The sequence below is a fragment of the Acanthaster planci genome, linkage group LG12 (assembly GCF_054643075.1).
Source record: "Acanthaster planci isolate LZ-2023a linkage group LG12, COTS_SCS, whole genome shotgun sequence".
In the NCBI taxonomy this organism is placed as follows: Eukaryota; Metazoa; Echinodermata; class Asteroidea; order Valvatida; family Acanthasteridae; genus Acanthaster; species Acanthaster planci.
The window spans coordinates 9,453,780-9,477,440 of record NC_141788.1 but is presented as its reverse complement, the minus strand read 5'-3'; the positions used below and the strand labels follow the sequence as shown (position 1 = coordinate 9,477,440).

General features: G+C 43.0%; 1 protein-coding gene across 2 annotated transcripts in view; it reads left to right on the top strand.

Moving 5' to 3' along the window:
- LOC110985137 (ubiquitin carboxyl-terminal hydrolase 24-like) overlaps positions 1-23,661 on the top strand; it is a 66,195-nt gene that overhangs the window by 7,722 nt on the left and 34,812 nt on the right. The window contains exons 3-18 of one of the 2 annotated variants that reach the window (XM_022245933.2): positions 4,222-4,433; positions 6,138-6,299; positions 7,226-7,297; positions 7,668-7,808; positions 8,696-8,854; positions 9,970-10,081; positions 11,158-11,261; positions 11,922-12,029; positions 13,162-13,419; positions 14,784-14,864; positions 16,100-16,249; positions 16,561-16,692; positions 17,159-17,347; positions 18,165-18,305; positions 19,710-19,876; positions 22,392-22,430. In XM_022245933.2, the coding sequence (XP_022101625.2) occupies positions 4,222-4,433; positions 6,138-6,299; positions 7,226-7,297; positions 7,668-7,808; positions 8,696-8,854; positions 9,970-10,081; positions 11,158-11,261; positions 11,922-12,029; positions 13,162-13,419; positions 14,784-14,864; positions 16,100-16,249; positions 16,561-16,692; positions 17,159-17,347; positions 18,165-18,305; positions 19,710-19,876; positions 22,392-22,430 (2,227 nt within the window). The remainder of the gene's footprint in view (positions 1-4,221; positions 4,434-6,137; positions 6,300-7,225; positions 7,298-7,667; positions 7,809-8,695; positions 8,855-9,969; positions 10,082-11,157; positions 11,262-11,921; positions 12,030-13,161; positions 13,420-14,783; positions 14,865-16,099; positions 16,250-16,560; positions 16,693-17,158; positions 17,348-18,164; positions 18,306-19,709; positions 19,877-22,391; positions 22,431-23,661) is intronic. The other variant, XM_022245934.2, reaches the window with a different exon arrangement.

Below are 23,661 nucleotides of genomic sequence, written 5' to 3'. Positions count from 1 at the left end.
AAAACTTCATAACCTCAGACAATGCTTGCTACCAACAGTGAAAACGTACCATGTGTTTTTCATATTTTTGCACTTGGCTTTAAAAGAACAAATAGGTTTACTTTCCTTAAATCCATCAGCTGCTAACCTACCGGTACATTGTGCTGACTTTTAACCCTTCATTTTTTTCTTTGACTCTAGAAGCCTGTTTTAGGGTCAACTGTTTAAATTAACCCTAACCGCCAAGCATATTGTTTGGCTTACACTACACAGTGCTACAAAATACTAAGTAGTAGTCTGAGCCTGAAGGACCTAGCACTACAAATTACTACTTCTTGCTAGGTTACTTCCATTGTTACTCGTACAGAGAAAAATAAAACCATGCATTCATAGTGCCACAGCACTGTATGGTACATTGTCTTATTTATTGTATCTTATGGCTTCACAGAACAATAAAGTCATGTCCTCTTACAAGCGACAGCACTTATTACTACATTTTACTACAAGTAGTAATTTGTAGTATTATGTAGGTTTAGGGATAATGTTAAGCTTCACATTTCCACCCAACTGGGTTGATGTACGCTTGGTTGGATGTTTTTTATGTTTTACTTCTTTGTTTGAAAGCGCGTTGTTTTTTTTCAGACATATTTTAGAACAAGTCTACTGTGTCATTTACATGTACATGCACTTGCAACTGTCAGACTGTAAAGCTATGTTGATTCGGTATTCCACAATACATTCATGTACATGTATATAGCCACACAGGTATGTTCACAGACAATTCCCACACATTGCATGTCTTTGCAATAGTACCACATTTACCCTCAAGACTATCTTTCTACTTCGATGCAGCATACAAGCAGGTGTTCCCATCAAACTGACCGTACATCGTAAAACAATAAAACTACTTGGTGGTATTTTAAATTGAATACGTATAGCTTTCATGTTTTTTTTCCCTCCTTGGATATGTCACTGTGTATCAGCCTTTTGCCCTTGCTGTTTCGCGTCAGATGTGAAGACACAGAATAAAATGAAATAAATTAATTAACCACCCTATCAATTTTTTTGTTAAAGTCAGTGATGTAAACCTCAGGATTAGTTTGAAAGGATCATAGTTGTTTGCCCTGAATTTCCTCAGAATTTGGGGGAAGTTGATGTACATTCTGGTGTACACTTTGAGGGGACTTAATGTGTACTGCGTTTCAAAATATTTACGCATGCTTTCTCTATTTGTTTTATAAGTACAGCTGTTTTTCTTGGCTAGCACTGAGCCCAGACAGTTTGAGTGTTATTTTGGTCAAATGCAGGGCATCAACAGGTTTTTTTTCTTCACTCTGTCGCGTGAAATTTGATGACTTTCCCGCATGCTTGTGTGTGTCTACCCAATTGCTGGTCAGACTTGCATTGCTTGACATTGTTCATTACTGATCATTACAGTTCATTACTGATGTACAGAACAGGAACGTGACAGAGTATTATCCCGGCTTGCAAGCTCGTATTTTAAAAGAAGACATTCTCTACGTGTTTGTGAAGACCCCAAACGTGGTGTGTCTTGAAATGCAGTCACGTTATCATTTAAGCCCAAGTTGAACTGATCGTGAAGTTCCGACAAAGTCCAATAATCCCTGTTCTCCAATTTTTGAGTCTGGTGAAGAGTTTACAAGTTTCGTTGGACACATTTTTCCCAGATTCCCCCGAAAGATTGGCAAGACGTGCCAAAAAAAAGAGCCTATTTTTGACAAAGTTTACATTGAGGATCTGACTGAAGATAATTTTGGTTAATTATATTAAGACCCGAGAATGGAAATCACAGAGTGGAGGTTTTAATGGCATTTGTGAAAAGTGCACCATTTCTGCCCGATATTGTGCCCCAAACATGAACATGTTTGTGGCCTTTTTGGCTTCCAGATGGAGTTTGCATGCAAGGCGCTGACAGTTTTACTTTGTTTTAATGCAAAAGGACGAATGTTTCCGTGAACTGTTATGAAACCCATTGACAACGAGGCTGAGCAATACTGTTTTTTTCAGGAAACTTTGAAGTCCTTCCCCCCCCAAAAAAACAAGTCAAATTTCATCATCAATGGGGATTCCATAATTCACATGTACAAAACAGGTGCTTCCCAGAGTCTCACACCTTTTGTGTATACATGAAAACACTCGCAGAATCCCGTCTTCCCATACACTGGCTCAAACGTATTCAAAGTACCGGTAGAAATTGTACAATTCCATGCAACTTTCATTGGTGACCTTGATGCATCACATGCTGCTCTATGCATTGTGTGGCCTTAGGCGAAAAGGAACAAATGTTTAGCATGCTCATTAATGTACATGTAAGCCATGTTATGCAGACAGTGTTCATGTACATACATGTACATGCACCTATGCACCGAATATTTAGAATTGAGTGACCTGCTGAGTGAATGGGTTCAAATCGTTAACCCAAAATGCATCTTGTGCATTATTGTCCTGTATGTTTTCATTTTTATTATCTCAATTTTGCAACTGAACTTGCGCTGTCATAAACGTGCATGTGTGCATTCGTGGCTCTGGTTTAAAAACGTCCACGTGGCATTGGATTATTGACAAACATGTGCAGTACATGAGTGGGCATGTCCCCTCCCCCCAGCAAAATGGAAACTTCAAGCCTGGATTGTAGTAAGCGGTACACTTTCTGAATACCGTTGATGGACATGTATGGATGTGTTGCCAATATGTTCATGTAATGTACTCATTTGGCAAGTGTGTAATTGTAGATGGGCGAGGGCTTTATCTGCTGGCTCATGCACGGTACATGCATACTGTACAAGGAGATGGATTTGTAGCCATTGGCAGAAAATGGAATTTGAAACCTTAAATTGGAGAGCAAAAGGGGGCAGGGAGGATTTCATGCAACTTTTTGTCATGTGTTTCTTTATGATTTCCAGTCTGCTATGAGCCTGTATGAACTGGTCATGTGACTTCTTGGTCCCATTTTGGCACCCATCTCTATTGTTGTCCAAAATCACTTATTCCCCCCTATACCGGTAGCTGCATGGCAGAAAATACAGCCTGACAAAAGTATGTGTTAAGCAAAGCAACGTGGACGGTAACCAGTCTGAAACACTGAGCATTACACGTGTATTGATTTTTGGCTGGTTAAGGGGTTCTTTTGTGCACTTGGCAAAGTTCTTGGCTTTTGTAGCTTTGTGGAATTGGTGCTAACTTGACTGCGTGGAAGGCCCGTTGGTGGCTCCGTCAACCTTTTGCAGTCGTTGACCATGGCATGCCTGACATCAAGCTTCAGGATCGTGGGAATTGGAAAGCGTGGAGTTTATCTGGGACTAAAATTCAGTCTGTGTTTTTGCTGGGGTTTTTTGGTGGGGGGGGGTTGATGTAACGGTGAACCTACAGGTAAATTCCTTTCGCTGCAATGGATTTTACAATCTTAAGGTGTCCAGTCTATTTAGCAGGGTTTCCGCGGCCTGGAAAAGTCATGGAAATTTTTTTATGTTTTCCAATCCTGGAAAAGTCATGTCATTTTTGTAAAAATGACTGAATTCATGGAAATGTCATGGAATTTTTCGAACACTGTGTGCAATTTCTATTAATTAATAGATATTAATGCATAAAATGTGTGATTGTATCCGCAACATTAAAAGTCTGAATAGTCCAAGAAATTGCGTTATTGGATCACAGATTTTCACGAATTGGTCATGGAAAAGTGGAATTTAATTGTCCTTTAGGTGCAGGAATCCTGATTTAATCTGCTTGTTCTATTCTTAGATGTTATACATGAATTTGATGCTGGGGACTGCACATTTTGGTGACGGGTGAGCAAATTAAATCATTACAATCCCGAAATGAAGCTTGCAGACCAGTATATATTTTGTGGCATAATATGTGATTAAAAGTGCTGACACACAAAAAGAGGTTTAGAAAACACCGAAATATAGATACATGTACGTGTCTCACTTTCTCCTGTATTTATTCACACTTACATGTACGTACATGTACGTGTACTCAGTTGGATGCATATATTTGTTCTGCTCATTCTTGAATCTGAAAAAGTACTTCACCGACTCTTCCCTCCAACAAGAAAAAGCCAGCGCTCCAATTTTCCTCGCCACAACCATGCCTCTGAGAATTACTAATGTCTGAGCCGTACTTCCCGCAAAAATTTAACCCATCACCAGATATACATGTACATGTATGTACTGTATCTTACTGTTTTGCTCATCCCATTTTTTGAAATTTTTTTGCCAGACCTGATCGAGTCAGATGAGAACTGCAAGCGCTTTGTCAGCCGCTGCATGCCAGAGGCCATCAAGAAGCTGATGGTGTCCAACGCCGTGCACCGCTGGGGGGCGGAGATCCAGGAGGGCATCTACAACATGCTGCAGCTGACCGTGGACCTGGTCGCCGCCAGGCTCAAGCACAAGCCGGTGCCCGTCGACTTGCTCGGTGTGCTCACTATGGTGAGGAGTAGGCATATGGTCCATCATTCCCTGTCCAGAGACCTTATTTCCAAGGAAGCGATTTTTGATCATGTTCCCTAACTCTATCTTATTCAGTGAGTCTGTCAAATGGGGTGGTGCCAGACTAGTTGGGGTTCCATGCCTGACTTTCATTTTTTGAAATGTTGCTAAAACGTCAAGATAAAGTGAATTACATGTACAAATGTTAAATGATTCGTTACCATAACTGAACTGAATCTGCAACAAACTTTTATTTCATTGCTTTCATCTTTATTATCAGGTTCTTCAAATAAAGACGCTAACCTCACTTTCGATTTTAATTTGACCGACTTGTGAATACAGTAAATGAACAGTTGCAATTAACGCTGGTACAACAGATGCTAGTGGTTGGACGACTGGTTGAGACTTTATCTGGTTTGGAAAAGCTGTAAGCATACCTTAACCCTAACCCTCCTCAATCCTTCACCTGTTGGAGGACTGAGGAGTGTTAGGGTTAATAACTGCTTGTGCACAGTGGAATCCTGTTTTACAGGCTGAATTTATCAATGGACGGTACTCCGTACATGTACCCGTATATCAGCTTTTCGTCTAGCACTTGAATAAATCTCCTGTCATCTGATTGGAGGGTCATTGACCATGCGTCATTAAATCACAGTGTTGTAGCCGCGACCTCTTAAGACCGTCACAAAACCAACACAAGACCTCCACTCTGAATGTCAAATCATCAGCTGTTTAAATGAATGGCAACAAAAGCACTCCCGTGTCACTGTTCGCCCTGTTTACTCGTGACAGGTGTTGCAAATGGGTTTGTGTCTGGCCTTGTGATGGTCTTGACTACAACGCCGACAGACTTTTTGTCCCAGTACATGTACTTGGCAAGAACAAACAGTGCAGCTGCGCTGCAAAAATAGAGCATTCTAATCTGCAGTGTGCTGTTAGGAGAACACCCATAATCATACAAAACTGTATTAACAGTAACACTAACAACAAAAGAGGTTGCTGGACCTAACCTTCCCCAATCCCACAAACTTCAACAGTACCTCCTTCTGCAACAGTACCCAATCACAAACTTCAACAGGTCTTTACCCATGTAATTGTGTTTGATTGGGTACAGCAGGCGCACTGCACAGTACAAAGAGTATGGACAGGCAGTACCTATTCAAACCAACTCACACACCATCATGCTGCATATCCATCCCCGGCTGCTGGGATCATTGTGGTCAGAAACAAGGAAGATTGTCCTTGTTATGGTATTTATTACATAATACATGTATTCCGTACTACTTACTCAGCATTTCAATGGGAAGCTTTCTATCATTACATCATCTTTAACAGTACTCATTTGAAATTTTTGATGGTGAAAAGTGAAAGGGTCACAGTACCCATTCAGTCCAAATTCAACAGGGTAAGTGCAGGCCCACAGTACCCATTCACACCAAATGAAACACCAAATAGTAAGCTACCAGTACCCAATGCCACAAACTCACACACTTTACTGGTGTTGGATTCTGTGTGGTTAGGGAAGGTTAGGATTAAACTTCATCCTTCAGCAGGTCAAGACATATATGTACTTGTGGGTGGGAAAACAGGCTTCCCTCTGAGTTAGTGCTGTTTTAATTTATAAAGATCTATAGTTTTACATGTATTCACCGTTATACACAGCTTTTTACAGTAGAGTTTGTTTGCGATATGTTGCTCTGCTAGGTACTGAACCCAGAAACAGAGTTTCACTACAAGAACCGCTCCAAACACTGGGACAAGTTGTTCTGGGAGGACAAGTTCGGGATGAACAACACCTTTGCCGTCAGTCCGCCGTTCAGCTCCTACAAGGACCCCTGCGGGTGGCTGGTCAACCTCATCAATAGGGTGAGTGCACAGGACAGGTGACCTGATGTTCCATCCAAGGGGCATGAGCCGTATGGATGGTAAATGCCGGTCTTACGCCCAAAGATTGTATAGCACTGCGCAGCAGCGCAAGATGGAGAACTTCACCGTGAATACGCGTAAAACGTTGTTTTTGCATGGGCGCCATTTGGGTAGGAATACGCTATGTTAATGCAACCGGTGCGAGTGCCGCGACCGGCACATTCACCTGGTATGCCTGCGCCTATGCATTAACGTTCACATTTGAATGGCGCCCGTGGTGATAACACCTTTTTCGCAGAGTTCTCCATCTTGCGCCTCTACGCGGCGCTATACAGTCTTTGCTGATGCCCTAGGTTAAAATCAGCAAGTAATACAATTTGTAATACAGGTATATGGCTTGGTTTCTTCTTTTAAGTGTAGACCCCTTTCACGTCAGGCTAGCTGGCGTGTTGATCATATTTGTAATTGATAGCACCAGGTCTAGTTTGGATTGAGAAGCCATTGATACTGCTGTCCACTTGAACAGGATTTCTTTTACGTTTTCATACACTCATTTTGATGATCTGTCACTGCCAGTGAGATGCCATTTTCGAACTTGGACATGTTGGAAAGGTCTGTGTTAGTTTCGTGTTCTGAGTTCTGGAGATCATTTTGCATTTGGCAAATGGACTGTGAATAAAATCATGTCCTTAGAAGTTACAAGGCAGAACATTACCAAAGATACCTAAGCCCCATTTCTTTTTGTTTGATGATGCAAGGATGCATTTCTCCTACGCAAAACAATGTATTTTTGTGCTCATTCAAATGAAAATTTGGGGTGCACACTTGCTAGCTTCATATCATCCATATGCCAATTACAAGTACACGGTCATCTAATCTTCCACATTTTGAAGGAAATTCAGGCTCTTTTGTTTTCACTTGAATAGTTTGGAGAAAAAGGCGGCTTCGAAGAACTCAAGACCAGAGCCTTGGAACCATGCGAAGAACTGGACCCAACAGTAAGCAGACAAATTTTGTAGCCAATCTTTAATGGCACAAGTTCCACAAACGGCTTCCCGTCCAACACAAGTTCATAAATTTTAAGCCAAATTTGATTTTTTTGGCTGAACTCAAGCATTTACTGAAGGCTGTGTCCCTCTGACAAGTATGGAATCGTCAAAAAGTTGTAAGGAAATAGAAGAATTATGCGACATAAATTTCTTTTACGGGACCCTCTACAGGGCCACCTAATACTGTCGGTCAGTGACCTGTTGTAGTGATTGTGGGCAGTACCACTGTCACTTTGGCAGACTGACTTTCCACACTGCAGTAAAACCATGCAAAAAGGGCATGTTGCATTTGTTATCGGTTCCTCATCTTTCTTGGCAGATCATGGCAGCCCTCTTGCAGCCCCTAGGGGTGGCCTCCGAGTACCTCAACACCCTGCGGGTGGCCCCCTTCCTGGGCCCCGTGTCCAAGCGCACCCTGAAGTATGTCCGGGAGCTGGCAGACAGCGACTTGAAACAGAAAGTACGAACTTTTCAGAAGAGTTTCAAATCGGATTTTTGGACAGGCTTTGTGCTTACCTGGAAATTCTTTGGCCTGATCTCATACACACAAAAAAGCTGCTAAGCGGGAAAGACATCGTATTGATTAGCCATTCATTGAGCTAAAACAAACATCAGCAGGGAACCAGTCGGAAGAGGTATTAAGCATGTGGCACTTTTACTGGCAACCTATTTGTAAGCAAATGGGACTCAAACTTTACAAAATAGGTTGCCAGTCACCAGATCCACTTTTGAGTGAAAGGCCTTCAAAAAGAATCTTCCATAATGAAGCTCCATGGGAAGAAAAAAATCTGCGATGACCTCGGAAACCATGAACAATTTTCCCCACACTGTGTCAGTAACCGTCAGGATCCCAAACCGAGAGATACGTCAAAACAGCAACACCAGTTTGCTCTTTCTCATGCAAAATGAAACAAAATTACTAAAAAAAATTGGTATTTTCGTAACTCCCAGATTTGAAAAGGTCACCAATTTCTCATTTACATAGGGTCTGAAAGAATTAGGCCTACCCTTTGCACAAAATCTCAGCTTTGCACCTTAATCAGAAAAGAGTATATAAGCCTCTAACAATGCTCCCAAACAAACAGTACTTCTTAGGTGCTAAACAGTGACAAAGCACCCAAACGTTCAGCTGATGTAACAAGAAGAAAAGATACCAGGTCAATATTTTAATTTTTATTGTTTGATATTTAAAAGTATTTAAAGAATTTTTTAGGCAAATCTGATTTGGGTCACATTTTGTATGATTTGGCGCGGAATGAGCCCATGATAATATCGAGAAATCCTTGTTTTTTGGCCGAATTGTTGAAGGTCTCACAGTGTTTTTCCCCTGGTTGCTTGCAATGGCAGAAAGCCGGCAGCATCTCTGATCTGCTGTCCACCATGAAGCTACTCTGCATGAACTTCTGGGCGGAGGACGTCAGCGAGGTGGACACCCTGAGACTGGACGTGGCCCTGAGGATGCTGAAGTCGCCCCACTTCAATGCCAAGATGAACAGCCTCAAAGAGGTGCGAGCCGCGTCAGCAGCACACTCGGCTGCAATCACCAAGTCTTGCATGCATTTCAGTAACAATAATTGCCTTGGTTGGTCAGTCGCATTGATGTGCAGTGTCGTAGTCGAGTCCATCACAAGTCCCTGCAAGTCAGCCACAAGTCATCCAGTCTTAAGCCAAATCACAGTCTTAAGCCAAATCACAGTCTTAAGCCAAATCACAGTCTTAAGCCAAATCACAGTCTTAAGCCAAATCACAGTCTTAAGCCAAATCACAGTCTTAAGCCAAATCACAGGCTGTTCATGTAAACTGAGACAAAAGTATTTCCTTAGTCATCGTTTACCTTGTTACTTGTGACTGGTTTTGTGACTGGACTGGTGACCGGACTCGTGAAAGGGTTTGAGCTGGACTCTACTGCAATACGACTGACTTGTGCAGAAAGCAGACAGCAAGATCATCAGCTTGTAATTAACCACTTGCCAGTACCGAACACGTATTCTTTATACGCGTGGCCGGGGTCTCCGAAATCAGACAAAGGGAACTTGGCTTTTTAACAAAAGACCGTACTCATAACAAAGGACTGCTTGGCATAATCAACATTTTTTCACTCTCAAAAATGGAGATAATCCAGCCTTATTTTGAACCAGTATACCACGGTTGTGGGAATTTAGTGCGACAGAAGCTCTTCACCGCAGTGATGAGCCACACAGTACCGCTGCACGCCAATCTGGCCCCTGTTGAAAAGAGGTCAGCAGCGCACTGTGCCAGTTTTGTGAACAAAAGAAAATTACGTAACACCACACAACGTCGGCTCTTTTTACAAGGCAGCAGGCCTGGGAGAAATACTCCAGCATCAGTAGATGTTGTCTGTCAGATTAGAGTAGACACCAGACAGTCCTTCGTGTGGGTGTAAGTGTCCAGTAAATGAAGATGGGATTTTGAAAACAGGAAAAAATGATAATTATCCCGCCCTAACATCATCAACATTGATAACTGCCACTGGCGCGAAGTGATTAAGACCCCAGAAAAACCTTGGTCAATCTTGTCAACCTTCCGCTTGCGTTCTCTCATGCGGGAATTAACAGAGAGTTTTTAGTTATCTGGTCTTGTTCCTTTCTTTCGGCATTCAGATTGCTAAATTGATTGAAGACTCCTCCACAAGGAACCATCGTACTGCCATTCAGGAAGAGGTCGTCCTGAATTGGCTGGTGGACAAGAAGGTCTTGTCCATAGCACTCGACGGTAAGTCTGACACTCAGGCAACTTCATTCTCATGAAGTTTGCAGCACACAAGACAAGCACATAGAATTTTTGGTCTTACAATATCCGTCGCCCTTCTATCCCAAAATCCCCACAAGTTAAATTTCCAAAGGAGCGATCTGTCACTGGATATAAAAGATCATTTCTAGAAATCTCCCACCAAATCTAAAGCTTCGAACAACATAGATGGCATGTATTTCAGATAACTGGTACATCTGTACAAAGAAGAAAGCACCTATTTATGGGTGAGTCGGATATGGGTTTTCAGTCCACAGAACACAAATTGAATGTTGACTATGCACAGTCAAGAAATCAAAGTCCTTCCTGAATACTGCTACCCCTGATCATTGGGCTTAATCATCCTTGGATACACCACGATTCTCCGATGAACCTTCACCGCCCTGTTATTGACATGTTCCTAATTGGAACGGGTTGTTCCCCGAGTGTTAACCCTAACCCCCCAAGGGTTGCAGGCCCCAACCTTCCCCATTCACACAAAGTTAAACATGGGACTTTGTGCACAGAGGCTGTTAGACTTTGTTTTCTGAGATATGCCAAACCCAATGCAAAAGCCAGCTGTTATGGGCCTACCAGACCTATCCCCACAGAATTAAACACTTTACTACTGTTTAATTCTGTATGGTTGGGGAAGGTTAGGGTTAAAGTGCACACGAGCATGGATTGCTCTTCTATTCAGGATTACATGCTGTCCTGAAGCTGTTTTAAGTCGTAACAGTATCTACTTTCAATTGGAAAAGGCAGTATTCCCAATCAGAACATCATTGTTGCCTTCTGACTTGTGAGATGTGCCCCTGTAAAATGCCTCATTGACGGGGGCCTTATAGACAAATCCGGCCAAAAGAATTAGAAGTCATTACTGCGGGGCCATCTGATTCAAAGGGTGTTGCACCCTTAGCAAAGTGCACTCACTCAAGCTAAGACGTGCGTGAGTGTGCTGGCCCCGCAGGAATGGGGTCTCCTGGGAATCGTCTCTAGGTGCTAGAACTTCGTGTGTCTTCCATTCATTTCTGACGGGTTTTGCCCGATGATTGGTACAGGCAACATCGACAAGTCGCAGTACTGCGACCGGCTGAAGGGCATCGTGGTGTTCCTGGGCACCAAACTGTCTCAAGAGGAGTTGACCGGAATATGGAACATGCAGGTGAGGTCCTTCCGTCTCAATTTGGTTTGCTTTAACTGATTTATTGTAATAGAGAATTTTTTGTTTTCAATCCAGAGAGGGCTTTCAGTTATATTCCAGGGTACCCATGGTCGTAGAGAAATCCTTCAGAAGAAGTCCTGTAAAGCAGTAGACAATTCCTGAAAAATTGTGAAAGAAATATGGCGTCCTCGAATCCTGTTGTCAGTGGAAAGAAATCGTGGAAAAGTCATGGAAGTCAATTGCCAGTGCAAAGAAATCGTGGAAAAGTCATGGAAGTCAAGATTGTGCAAGGATGATTTTTTGATGAACCACTTTTGACGGAAAAACGGTCAAGTTACAGGCTATCCGTGTCCATCTATAGTCATTGACATGGCAGTCTTCCAGTGTATAACACCAAGCAGACCTTTCCCTGCAGTATTGAATGTCACGAAAATTGTCGTATTTCAGTTCTGGAAAACTCATGGAATTCGGTCGTCAGATTTCTGTGGGAGCCGTTTTTGTTACCATTCTGTAGCACGCACATGAGGCGATTTGGAGTAGCCACATGTCATGAATACAGGTTTCCAGTTAAGAACAAAGCAGTCTGACGCCAGTTGATAAAGTCACACAAAATTGATGCAGTCCTTTTTTATTCAAACCTTTTTCTTTATCCTCTAATAGAATGACCAGCCACTGACCGTGGTGGAGAACATCCACTCCATCATGTCTGCTGCAGCCGTCAAGTTCAACACCGAGCAACTGGAACATTTGTTCTACCTGATACAGAAGGTATGCCAAACACCTGGCATTCCATTCATAGTTGGAGTCTCTGTGCACTTTTAGTTAGAACGGGCAGAGTTTCCCATTTTAAGGCCCTGGACTGCCAAAGATCTCCACAGTATCACATGGCCATGTAGATTCTTGGTGATTAGATACTAGACATTTCAAAGTGTGGCTATGTGGGGTTTTTTTTTTGGTCTTATCAAGTCGCGAGTTTTTTTGTATCGGCTACGTATGAGCTCATGTAAAACACAGACATCAACTCAGTAGGATTCGCACGTTGTTTTTATCTAGCGTCTGTTGTAAATCATTTACGCTCGCACGAATGGGCTTAAAAAGAATGAACCGTTGAAGATGTTGTGTCATGTGCGTGCGTAAGAACTGACAAACGTGGCATGCTCAGTAACAAGCAGGAAAGGTTCATCCGTGGCTGTTATTTTGGATTACACTTTCGTCATTGTAGTATCTATGGAATGACAGTTGAACACATGTGCATGTGTACATTCTAGATACTATTATTATTGTTATCTCTAATTTTTGACCATGTCAAGGGTCGTGAACAATACCTCAAGGTCCTTCTAAAATCAATTCCCGGATAAAATGATAAACGATTAAAGATAAAATAAGAAACGCTCCACATATTCTATGAACTAAAAAAGCTAAACTAAAAACTAACAACCAAATAAAACTATGCAAAACAAGAAGAAAAATGTTGTTGCATCCTAGGCAAATGAGACAGCACAGACACATTTAAAACAACGACTAAAATATAGGCCAATGAAATAGACAAAAACTTTAAACCAGTAACGATAAGTGACAACAAAAAAGGAACCAATGAACTGAAAAAGTTAGCAGGAAAAAACAAAAGGTCGTAAAACTTACTGAATGTAAGCACGAAACCAAAACAGTAAGAAAGTATTTAAAATGCATAGTACAAAAATTAAAACAAAAGAAATAAACAGTTACACGATAAGATAAGATACTTGACCTTTCTATAGACCTTGGGCGTCACGTGAGAATATGCAAATTTTAAAACTAACATACCGTATGTAATTAAAGTGTGGGATTTTGTCAAATTAAAAGAAATGTGATCGGTGACTCTTGGGATCTTTACAACTATGCCTTAATGAAAATCCCCAAGGCCTGGACTACCGAGAACGACCGCATCCAGGAGAAGCTGCTGAGCCTGATTGGCCGGATCGGCCGCGAGGTGCGCAACGCCAAGACCACCTGCAAGGTCCTGGAGCTGCTCTGGGATCTGGCCCACCTGCCGGCCATCTCCACCCCCCACCTGCAGCATGCCCTAGAGGAGCAGCTGGCCATCCTGTGCGACTCCATCACCGTCAACATGACGGTCAAGCAGAAGTACATCAGCAGGTGCGTCGGCGACATCAAGAAGGTGAGAGGCCTGTTTAATCCTCCTCGAGCGGGAACAAGAGATTGCGTATTTTTACATGTAGCTAGAAGGGACAGTCCTTTGGTGGGAATTAAGCATGTTCACGTACAGTCTCTCAGGCATTAGGTGTGGGACGCGCCAAGTTCATACCCAATTTCTGTTTGAAAATACATACGATCGTTGTTTCTGCGCCTGGTACGTGCACAAGCTTGGTTGAAAAACTTTGACAAGCTTATTTCTTCTGTTAGAGTGCACTTGGGGTGCAGAGTCAGTTGTGTGGCTGTAAAAGTGGCGCGCTCTTTTCCTGAAGTGGATTAAAAACATCACCTAAAGTGCTAGCAATTATTCTGCCGAAGGACACTCTGTTCAATTAATTGATCTTTAGTGTAGTCATTGATGTAACTATTCATGGTTGGGTTAATAAGTGAATTTTATGCCTTTTGGCAGTGAAACTGGTCTGAAATTACCAGACATGGCTATTTCTGGAGAGAACATGTTTTTTGATGGCTTCTTCGGGTTCCCATGGATTCCTGCTATTTGCAGCCGATTCAAATCTTAATATGAAAGATTTCTTCTTTCCCAATCCGCTCCGAGCGGAACAAAAGAGGGCGTGTTTTTTGGTACTCACCACATAGGCCCGCCATGAGGCGCGCAAGTATATGCACGTTTGACGCGGAGCACGCTGAGTACGCGTATGGTCTTTGCCTACATGCAGAACGCGTGCAAGAACCCATTTGTAACCACCTGTCTTTCTTCCGCCGATTGGGGGTGCACTTCAGCTCGGGGCGGATATGTAGCATAGCCCTCCCCCCTTTACTATTTATTCACTCTTCTTTTTTTGCATTCAATATGAAGTTTTCCCTCATATTCTGTTATCCGCATGCATTGTTTTTCCTTTCTTTCATGGGCATGGTTTCTGATATAATTACGCAACGTTAGTTTCATCTGTATTTTTGTGTGTCAGACTGTCTTTTTTATTTTGTTTCGTTGCTTGTTTTTGACTGTTTTGTGTGTGATTACCTGATATAGTTTGTCCAGGCCGTTCCACCTACAAGCCTTGGTTTATGTCAACGGCCTTGCACTGTCCTATTATAATAAACTCTTTTTTAATTCCCTGTCTGTCAACCTTAATTCAATTGCTTACCTTTGGTGTCTTATTGTTACTGGTGACACTTAAGTTCTTTTTGTATTAACCATCACCGTGTGGTATTTTATATTATTTCACTTTGCATCGGGTTTTTAGAGAATTCAAAATATATGTCTGTTTAATTGGATTTGTCGATTGTTTTGGCCCTGGCCTAAATCTCTGTCCTTGCATGATATTTTGACATTGTTCTTGTGTGGTGATTGACTGATCTCTCACGCAGGGTTCGTTGGTCGTACCAGCATTGAGACAGCTGCACTCTATCACCAGAGCTATCACCAAACAGAGCTACACAAAAGACAAGGTACGTGTATTTCAAATACCTGTCATTCTTCTGGGTTCTTTGCAATTCTCCCTTTTTAACTGCAAGCCTTGACGAGGGCGTGTTTGTGTTTCGGATATACGTGCTGTCACTTTCAATCTTGTTTTCGCTATTTTGAAAGGTATTGTCATCGGTAATTCCAGAAATTAGGGGTCCATTTTTTTCTGTGTCCCTGTTACATCCGACGTGTGATTTTGTAAGTTCAGAACACATTGGATGAATTAATGCAAATTACCTGTCTAACAAATAGTAATAGTTTGAAATCAATTCCAGTGATATTTCCATGTCAAATAACAAAGGTCAGATGTAACAGGGACACGAAAATGTCACACTTTTGGACCCCTAATTTCTGGAATTACCCATATGTCTTTTGTTTTATGCTAATGTGAATTTCCATATTCATGACAAGACTGTGGTATTCCCCCCATGGGGGGGAACTTCAGTGCTGGAATGTTTGAATTTTGATGTCCTAAATAGCCTTCTGGTTCCTGATTCATTGTTGTATATTAAAGTATTTGGCATTAAGCTAATTAGCTTATTAATTACTAGTATTAATTTACTCTGAATTGAGTGGTTTGGAAGATATCATTTTCCTCCTCAGACCAGTCTGTTATTTTTGGCTCTAAAAAGAGTTAAAAGCTTATTCAAAAATACCTCAGACAGTCTCCCTATTCAACAACGTGCAACTTGACTGTATATTAACATTTAATAATGCCCTCTGAGAAGTGATAATGCCCGCTGCGTAAATCACATGGTGGCACCTGGATACAAGACAATTTCATCGATTCTGATGGGTTAAGAGTCAATGTGCACATGGCTCACCATGCAGGCGCCAATTGGACAACTTGCAAAAGGAATATTCCAAAAAATGGACAGGGGTGTTCAGGAAAATTAGAGTAAAATGCTCAAACAAATCACTGGATATTCCATCAAATATTGACTTCTTTTGACTCTCTGACTAAGAAGGTATTTCTGAATAAGAATAAAGATGTGCTTGGCTGGTCTTAAACTAACGTTTAAGATCGGCTCAGGAGACCGAATGCCGATCATGCCCTCACCTGCTGCTTGGGCATTAGTCGCGTCCATTCTCCTGAGCTGGTCTTAGATGTATGTTTGAGACTGGTCAGGCTCATATGTATTCCCTCAGTAACAGATGGTTCTATGTGTGTGGTATCATCCAGATGTTCAGTTGTTGTTTCTTTTTTGGTGGCCTGTAGGGTTTGCCTCAAGAGCTTAACAAGAACTATGACATTATCAAGCTGACCACTCAGAGCCTCTTGAAATATCACAAGATGGCCGTCACCGCACTGGAAGGCAAGCCGCTGGGGCCCCAGGTGTCAATCGACGGCCGCTACACGCATGAAGAGGTGAGAGAAACGACCATTTGGACAAATTTTCACTTTCTGCCCACTCGACCTCACATTCCTCGGTCGCAAATGCTGAAGGGTTTTATTTTGTGGCTCGAAATCTTGCTCAGCGCAACATACAGCAGTTGGAATGGCGAGAAGCATGCATTGTGAATGCGCATATCTGGCATCCAGATCTAGGAACTATTGCCATGGTGACACCACATTTGCTCGGAGGTGACACTCTCACACTCAGTGCCTCCTCAACTAATAGTTGTGTGTCCTTTTCTCTGTCCGAGATATCCACCCTTGTCGTCTTTTTGTTCCGACAGTACGTCGATGTCCACCTGCGATTCCTGGCTTTCATTCTCCAAGAGGGGGCGCTCTACCTCCACTGGCACCGTTCCAGGGAGATATGGGACTGTCTTGTGGCCAACCCGGACGCCTGCGAATTAGACCAGGAGGTAACGGCATAAAATAATTTAGCACATTCGATCAGATTTCTGCAACAGGGATCAAACAGTGAGCCATCCTTTAACAGTTTAATTGACATTCCCGGAATTTATCTCAAGCTCTGGTTCCTGCAACTTTGATATGAAAGGGAAGAGCCCACTTAAAAACCTTCCCACCAGGCTGTCTCTTTGCCAGTGAGTTTGTAACTTGCTTGTAATAGTGTATCATGGTTCTGCCGCAAATTCTTTAAGAAAAGGTACTTTACTTGTTCATGTTGACGATCAGAACTTGCAGAAGATTCATTTAAATATTCATTAAACAGTTTTTTTGCTTTGAAAAAGCTCTGAAGGCATATTCGCACTGAGCCACCCTGATTTAACCAATTTCTCAACCGTACTTTTGAGTAACAAGTGGACTTTAAAACGTGTGAGAGCTTAGTGTCAAAGTTGAAAATCCATGCATTGCTTTCTCTGTCAGACGTGTTTTGAGTGGTTCCGTGTCGGCCTAACCGACCTGGAGCAGGACACCCAGATGCAGCTGTTCAAGGAGAAGCTTCTGAAGCTGGACCCTACCACTCTTTCCCCGACGGGCTTCGAGTGCGTCAAGACCTACTTTGAGACTGTCAACATCAACAGCGATGCCCTGAAGAAGATGGCCACAGGTCTGGTGAGTTGGTCTGAATTGTAGCAAACTCTCTCCCACGTTGGATGCATCATACCGGACATCTGAACTCGTCATTCAGACGGGAACAGGGCTCAAATTGCATGCCAGACCAGCTGCTGGCCACTGGCTATGTTCTTGGGCAGGCCACTTTACCTTTATTTGCCTCTCTCCACCCAATAGTGCAAATGGGTATAGGCGTTATCTGGGGAACAACCTACCTTGTCAGCTTGAGACAAACTTGTTTCTGTTTCTTGCCTTTTGTACTCACCTTCGCTCAAGTTTAAGATTCTGGGATATCTCACAATTGAGTTTTTGTTTGCATTAGCACCAAGTATGAACAAGGCCTATTCCCTTCATATTCTCATAGATGCCTTCCTCAGTCCCATGAAATCCTTCACATTGCAGAAGCACAGTAGTGTTTTCTTGGTACTCAAACCTTCCAAGGGCTTCAAGTCCCTCATAAGATAAAAGAAGCTGGGATGTGCCTTTCTCAGTCCTGCCAAATCCTCTGAAACCTTCTGGAGGTCTGTTGAGAATCTGGGAGGCCTAGGGTCCATTGAGTAATGACGTGTTTGGAATTTTACCCAGGATACCATGCTGGGCATAGACCTCCATCATTCTGCAGCCATCTTGCTTTTCTACCATTCAAAGCAATGTAACCAAACTGAGGCTGGAAGGAAAAATAGTCTGTTCCATTTTTTCAGCATGTGAAGTTGTATTGCTATTGCCAGTGGATCCATAGGGAACAAGACAAACATGGCAGCATGGTGATAAAGGTCTGTTGTAGAATGAATTCACTTCTACTTATTCCCCCCTGGAGGTGGTTGAAAAGTTGGACCTGTACGGCTTGGACTTCATGTGGCAGATTGCCCTGGAGACGCCATGCGAGGAGATCGCCGATCAGGCCATCAAGCAGCTAATGAAAATGTGCTACACCAACCTGTCACGCAAGCTCAAGAAGGTAAGCTGTTAGTGGACTGAAAAAAACCTCGGCCACAATTGCCGCTCGCCCCACAAAAAAAATTGCTAAGCAGATTTTAATATGTGTTCAGCAAAAATCAGCCAGGAACCGGTCTCAAATTGTGTACACTTGTATGACATTTTGATCGGTCTTGCCTGTCTTGATAAGCAGGGATTTTATGTGCTCAACAAATTTCTAAGTACAGAAACTCCATGAAATAGACCTTCTTCATGGAGATAACGGTTTCCGAATTCTGTTCCCTAAATTTGTAATATATTTTTCCCAATGCACACAGTTGGTTATATACAGTGGTCAATATTGCTTAGCTTTTTGTCAGGAATGTCAATTTTTTTCACATAGAGGGATCCCAATACGATGCTTTTAGCGTCAATCTGCGCACTTTCATGTTTGAAAACGAGGCTGTATGTGTCAGCTTCAATTCTTAATACGATCAGACGATGGAAAGTAAGGAGTCAAGACACAAAATACATAAAGGAATGTTAAATTAAGACTTTCCAGGCTTCAACTTTTTGTGAAAGAGTCTTTCAGAATGACTCAACACGTAAGATCAAAAGAAAAAATAACGGCAATTTACCGCGGACTAACATACCTGCGATGGTTGTGTATCACACTTACGAACCGAACCATGTACTGTGTCGACTCTGCGGGCGTGCACGACGAAGTTCCAACACAAAGAGCCGCGGTTTCGATGCAGATATGCGCAGATGGAGCTAATGTGAAATCCCTCTATTAGGGTTTTCCCTTACAATCACACTACTTATGCATAAAGTTCGAATGTTCCAGTATACGTCAGCATAAGGGAACAAAGTTCCTGTCCACAGATATATTCTGGTATCCGTTCCGGCTTGTTTTCTAAGTACTCACCGCATAGGTGCACATTTATAATTGGGTCAGTGGCGCGTTTGACACGGAGCATGCTGGGTACGCATAATGAATTATTACTGAATGTATGGCCTTTTCGTACACGCAGGATGCATGCAAGATCCAGCTTGGAAAACTTACTGCCATCTGTCTTTCTTTTGTCTCCTGGGGGTGCACTTCAACTCGGGGCGGATAGTGTAGTTTTTGGGTCAGTGTATTTAGAGCTGGGTATTGTGATACTAAGTTTTTAATAAGAGGTTTAATATATATTAACACTAATACTCAGCTTGCAAAAAACTTCACAAGCTCACCGGGGTGGGACTCGAACCCGCAACCTCCCACTTACTAGTGCAGACATCTTAACCACTCGACCACTGAGCTTGCCGGGGCGGCTGGCCGGTCCGAGTCAGATGAAACGTATCCCCCAACGCAAAGTACATCTTGTAATACTAATTTTTACCCCCCCATAAGTGTTATTTTTGGCACCCTGTGATCATTTGACATTCTTCCCTTTACTCTTAGGATCCTGTGGCTCTTCACAAGAGCTTCATAGCTCAATGCTACCAGCGGCTGGAGCAGGCAACTATCACGATAGGAGGCACGGCCGTGGCCTTTGCCATATCCCAGGCGACCAAGACGCTGACCGCCGCCACCGTGCCGGGGGTCGCCGCCATACCCAGCCCGTTGAGGTGAGCTGCTGCACGCCATTGATTCATTAAAGCCTTAATTGATGCCCTGATGTCAGGATTTTCCAAATTGCATTCATGTTTTAGGTTTCTAGAAATATATCTGTTAATTATTTTTATTAAGTCTTGAGGTACAAAGTTGCTATTTAGTTTATCCCAAAATTCGGAAAGCTACCGCTCAGGATCAATCTCTGATGCATGCTGTGGCGAATCTCGGTTGGTTTGCAAGTACATAATGTTCGGTAGGTTTTGTGCACAAAATATTGGGAGCCAAGGACGATGTTTGGTACAGCCGAATGTTCGGTATAGCGGTGATTGGTATAGCGACATTCCACTGTACATCTCAGGTTCATATGCACTTCATGCAGGCCGCACTGAGCACAGACTGCTTATTTCTTTTGGAATGTACAGTCATCTGCTTGTGTGCCGCACCGCATCTGATGAAATGATACCCACCGCATTTTTCTCTTTTCTCTTCTTAAGGAGGGTATCTTCTTCAGGGAGTGGATAAAAATTTGAACTAAATGAAAAGTCTTCCCGAATTACCCTGGAATTTTCTGATGCAAAAATCTAAACAGTTTGTGATTCTGGTTTTAGGAAGAACACAAACTTGATGCTCGTACTTATCTTACTCATCTGATAATCCAGGGCTTTAGCTCACTTAAATCCTAACCTTGGAATTTTTGCTAGAGTCCTTCCCAAAGGTGTGGCAAGTCAGTGACATATTAATGCATTCTTTCACTTACCAGAGAGTCACACTCCTATAAAGTAGCATTGGTTACAGGCTCTGCATTCCATAATCCTACAAAATCCATAAAGCCATATTCCCATTAGATGTTTCTTCTGTGCCATCGTGGAAACGTACCACAACTCACTGTAAGCCTCCTTTTCTGTGGGTGCATTTTCACTTGGACATGTTTAATAGCAACAGAACGTCAAGGCTCTGTGCGAGGTTGTTCAATGTAGCACAGCACCGACAGCCAGAATGCCAGGGAACCATTCTTCCCCAAGGCTCTGTGGAAGTTACCCAATGTAGCACAGCACCGACATCCAGAATGCCAGGGAACCATTTTTCCCATTAGGCTCTGTGGAAGTTACCCAATGTGGCACAGCACCGACAGCCAGAATGCCAGGGAACCATTTTTCCCATTAGGCTCTGTGGAAGTTACCCAATGTGGCACAGCACCGACAGCCAGAATGCCAGGGAACCATTTTTCCCATTAGGCTCTGTGGAAGTTACCCAATGTAGCACAGCACCGACAGCCAGAATGCCAGGGAACCATTTTTCCCATTAGGCTCTGTGGAAGTTACCCAATGTGGCACAGCACCGACAGCCAGAATGCCAGGGAACCATTCTTCCCACAAGGCTCTGTGCAAGGTTGCCCAATGTAGCACAGCACCGACAGCCAGAATGCCAGGGAACCATTCTTCCCCAAGGCTCTGTGGAAGTTACCCAATGTAGCACAGCACCGACATCCAGAATGCCAGGGAACCGTTCTAACCACAAGGCTCTGTGCGAGGTTGCACAATGTAGCACAGCACCGACAGCCAGAATGCCAGGGAAGCATTCTTCCCACAAGGCTCTGTGTGAGGTTGCCCAATGTAGCACAGCACCGACAGCCAGAATGCCAGGGAAGCATTCTTCCCACAAGGCTCTGTGCGAGGTTGCCCAATGTAGCACAACACCGACAGCCAGAATGCCCGGGAACCATTCTTCCCACAAGGCTCTGTGCGAGGTTCCCCAATGTAGCACAGCACCGACAGCCAGAATGCCAGGGAAGCATTCTTCCCACGAGGCTCTGTGCGAGGTTCCCCAATGTAGCACAGCACCGACAGCCAGAATGCCAGGGAAGCATTCTTCCCACAAGGCTCTGTGCGAGGTTGCCCAATGTAGCACAGCACCGACAGCCAGAATGCCAGGGAAGCATTCTTCCCACGAGGCTCTTTATTGTAAACTTGTAAAAGTTTTACGCCGCAGTGTTGTTCCTGCTGGATAAATAAGCCTTATGGGAGTTAAATTTGAATAAAATCTGGTACACTGAGTTAATTACATTCACATGAACATAACAGTTTGAATTCTCCATACTAAAGACGTTGTTGTTATGCCTCATGATTCAGGGGAAGGTTTTGCTTAGTCACATAAGAGACACCTTGCACCAATACACTGTTCTCAATGGATAATAAGGACCAGTCAGTTCAGAAATGATGGTCGCTATGCAAAAGCTTGTCCCAAATCATGAGGTATAGCAACAGTGTCTTTAGTCTGAGGAGTTCAAATTGTTCCGTTTACGTGCAATCCGATAACTTATTGTGGCTCTGTAAAAAAATTAGTGTGACTCAGTGAAAATCTTCTGCACCACTTTCTGCTTGTTATTGTTGCTGCACTCATGATGTAAAAACTATATTTTTTACCCCCAAAAGTCCAAAGCCACAATCCCCACTCCGCCTTGCCCACTTGTTGTAGCACTGAACTCATTTTAAAAACTCCACCTCTGTTTTCCTCTGTTGTACACTCAAGAGAGCAATCATCATGTCATCTAATGCCGAGTTATCCAAGGTAAGAGACAAGTTCCAAAAAGGAAAACTCAAATGCCACCAAAAAAATGACATAGAGTGTTGGCTTGTTGCCTGGGTAACAGTTGCTTTTTAACCCTTCCTTTTCTCATTTCCACTTTCCCAACTTTCCCTTGTGCAAAAGTTGTTGCCTAGTGAACATGGCGACTGCTCTTTTGAGTGGGTACATGTGTTGTACATGGGCGTGCTGTGTTGTCGGGTGTATTTTTGCGGCGTTTTGTGTCTTGTGGACTTTTTCGACATCAATGGCTGTTTTGCCAGTGTCAGATTGTGCCAAATTTTGACGGTGTTGTGACAAAGTTCTTTGACATTTTGCCACTGTTGAAGAAAGTGTTTGGGGTTTTTTAGGGAGGGCAACAATTGTGCAACATAGATGTTGAGAGATGCAGATAAATGTTGCATCTTTTTGGGTTATCTGTATTGCTGTTGTGTGTGTACACTCGTGAGTGGCTTTGTGTTTCCTTCTATACCAAAGTGGTTTCCACGTTTGGTCTGATCGGTCACACAATTTGACCTCTTCAGAGAAACAATTTGACAACAGAAATTGACAGCACCTCTCGTTGCATGTCCTATGATACATGTACCTCACATAGGTTTCCATAGGATTCTAATCCCTCACTAGGGGAGAGATCCCGGTTGACTAAAATTTGTTTACATTTTTTGGGGTGTGATTGTAAGTTTAAGAAAGGACAGACAACTTCAGAAGTTGAAGACAAAAACCTTCCACTTTCACCACTTAGTTGCCTCATTCACCATTGCAGTTACAAGGTCCAATAACCTCCATTACCAAAGCATGGAAAAACGATCGTCGGTCGACTCGACTCATGTCTTTGGAAGGACCGGTACCACACACATTTCTGACTGTTGTGCGGTACATGTCAATTCAACATGTCTGCACACCTGCAGCCTCAGCTGTAGACATACACAAAGACGAATGGTGCATGTAGTTGCAAGACACGTCGTCATTATGGCTGTGCGCCCGTGCTCTACTGAAATTGGTTTGTGCGCATTCTGTCGAAAGTTGGCTATTTGCACAAGTGATGGGTCTTTCCTCACCTCTTGGGGTAGATTGCACAGACTCACTTGCATGCACACTTGTACTTGTTCCGTAGTTGCGGGGACAAATGCACACATATTGCAGCCGTTCTCCGGCCTCCAAAAATGTTATGGGGTCAGAGAAATGCCCCCGCAACTTGGTCCTAATTTGCTTCACA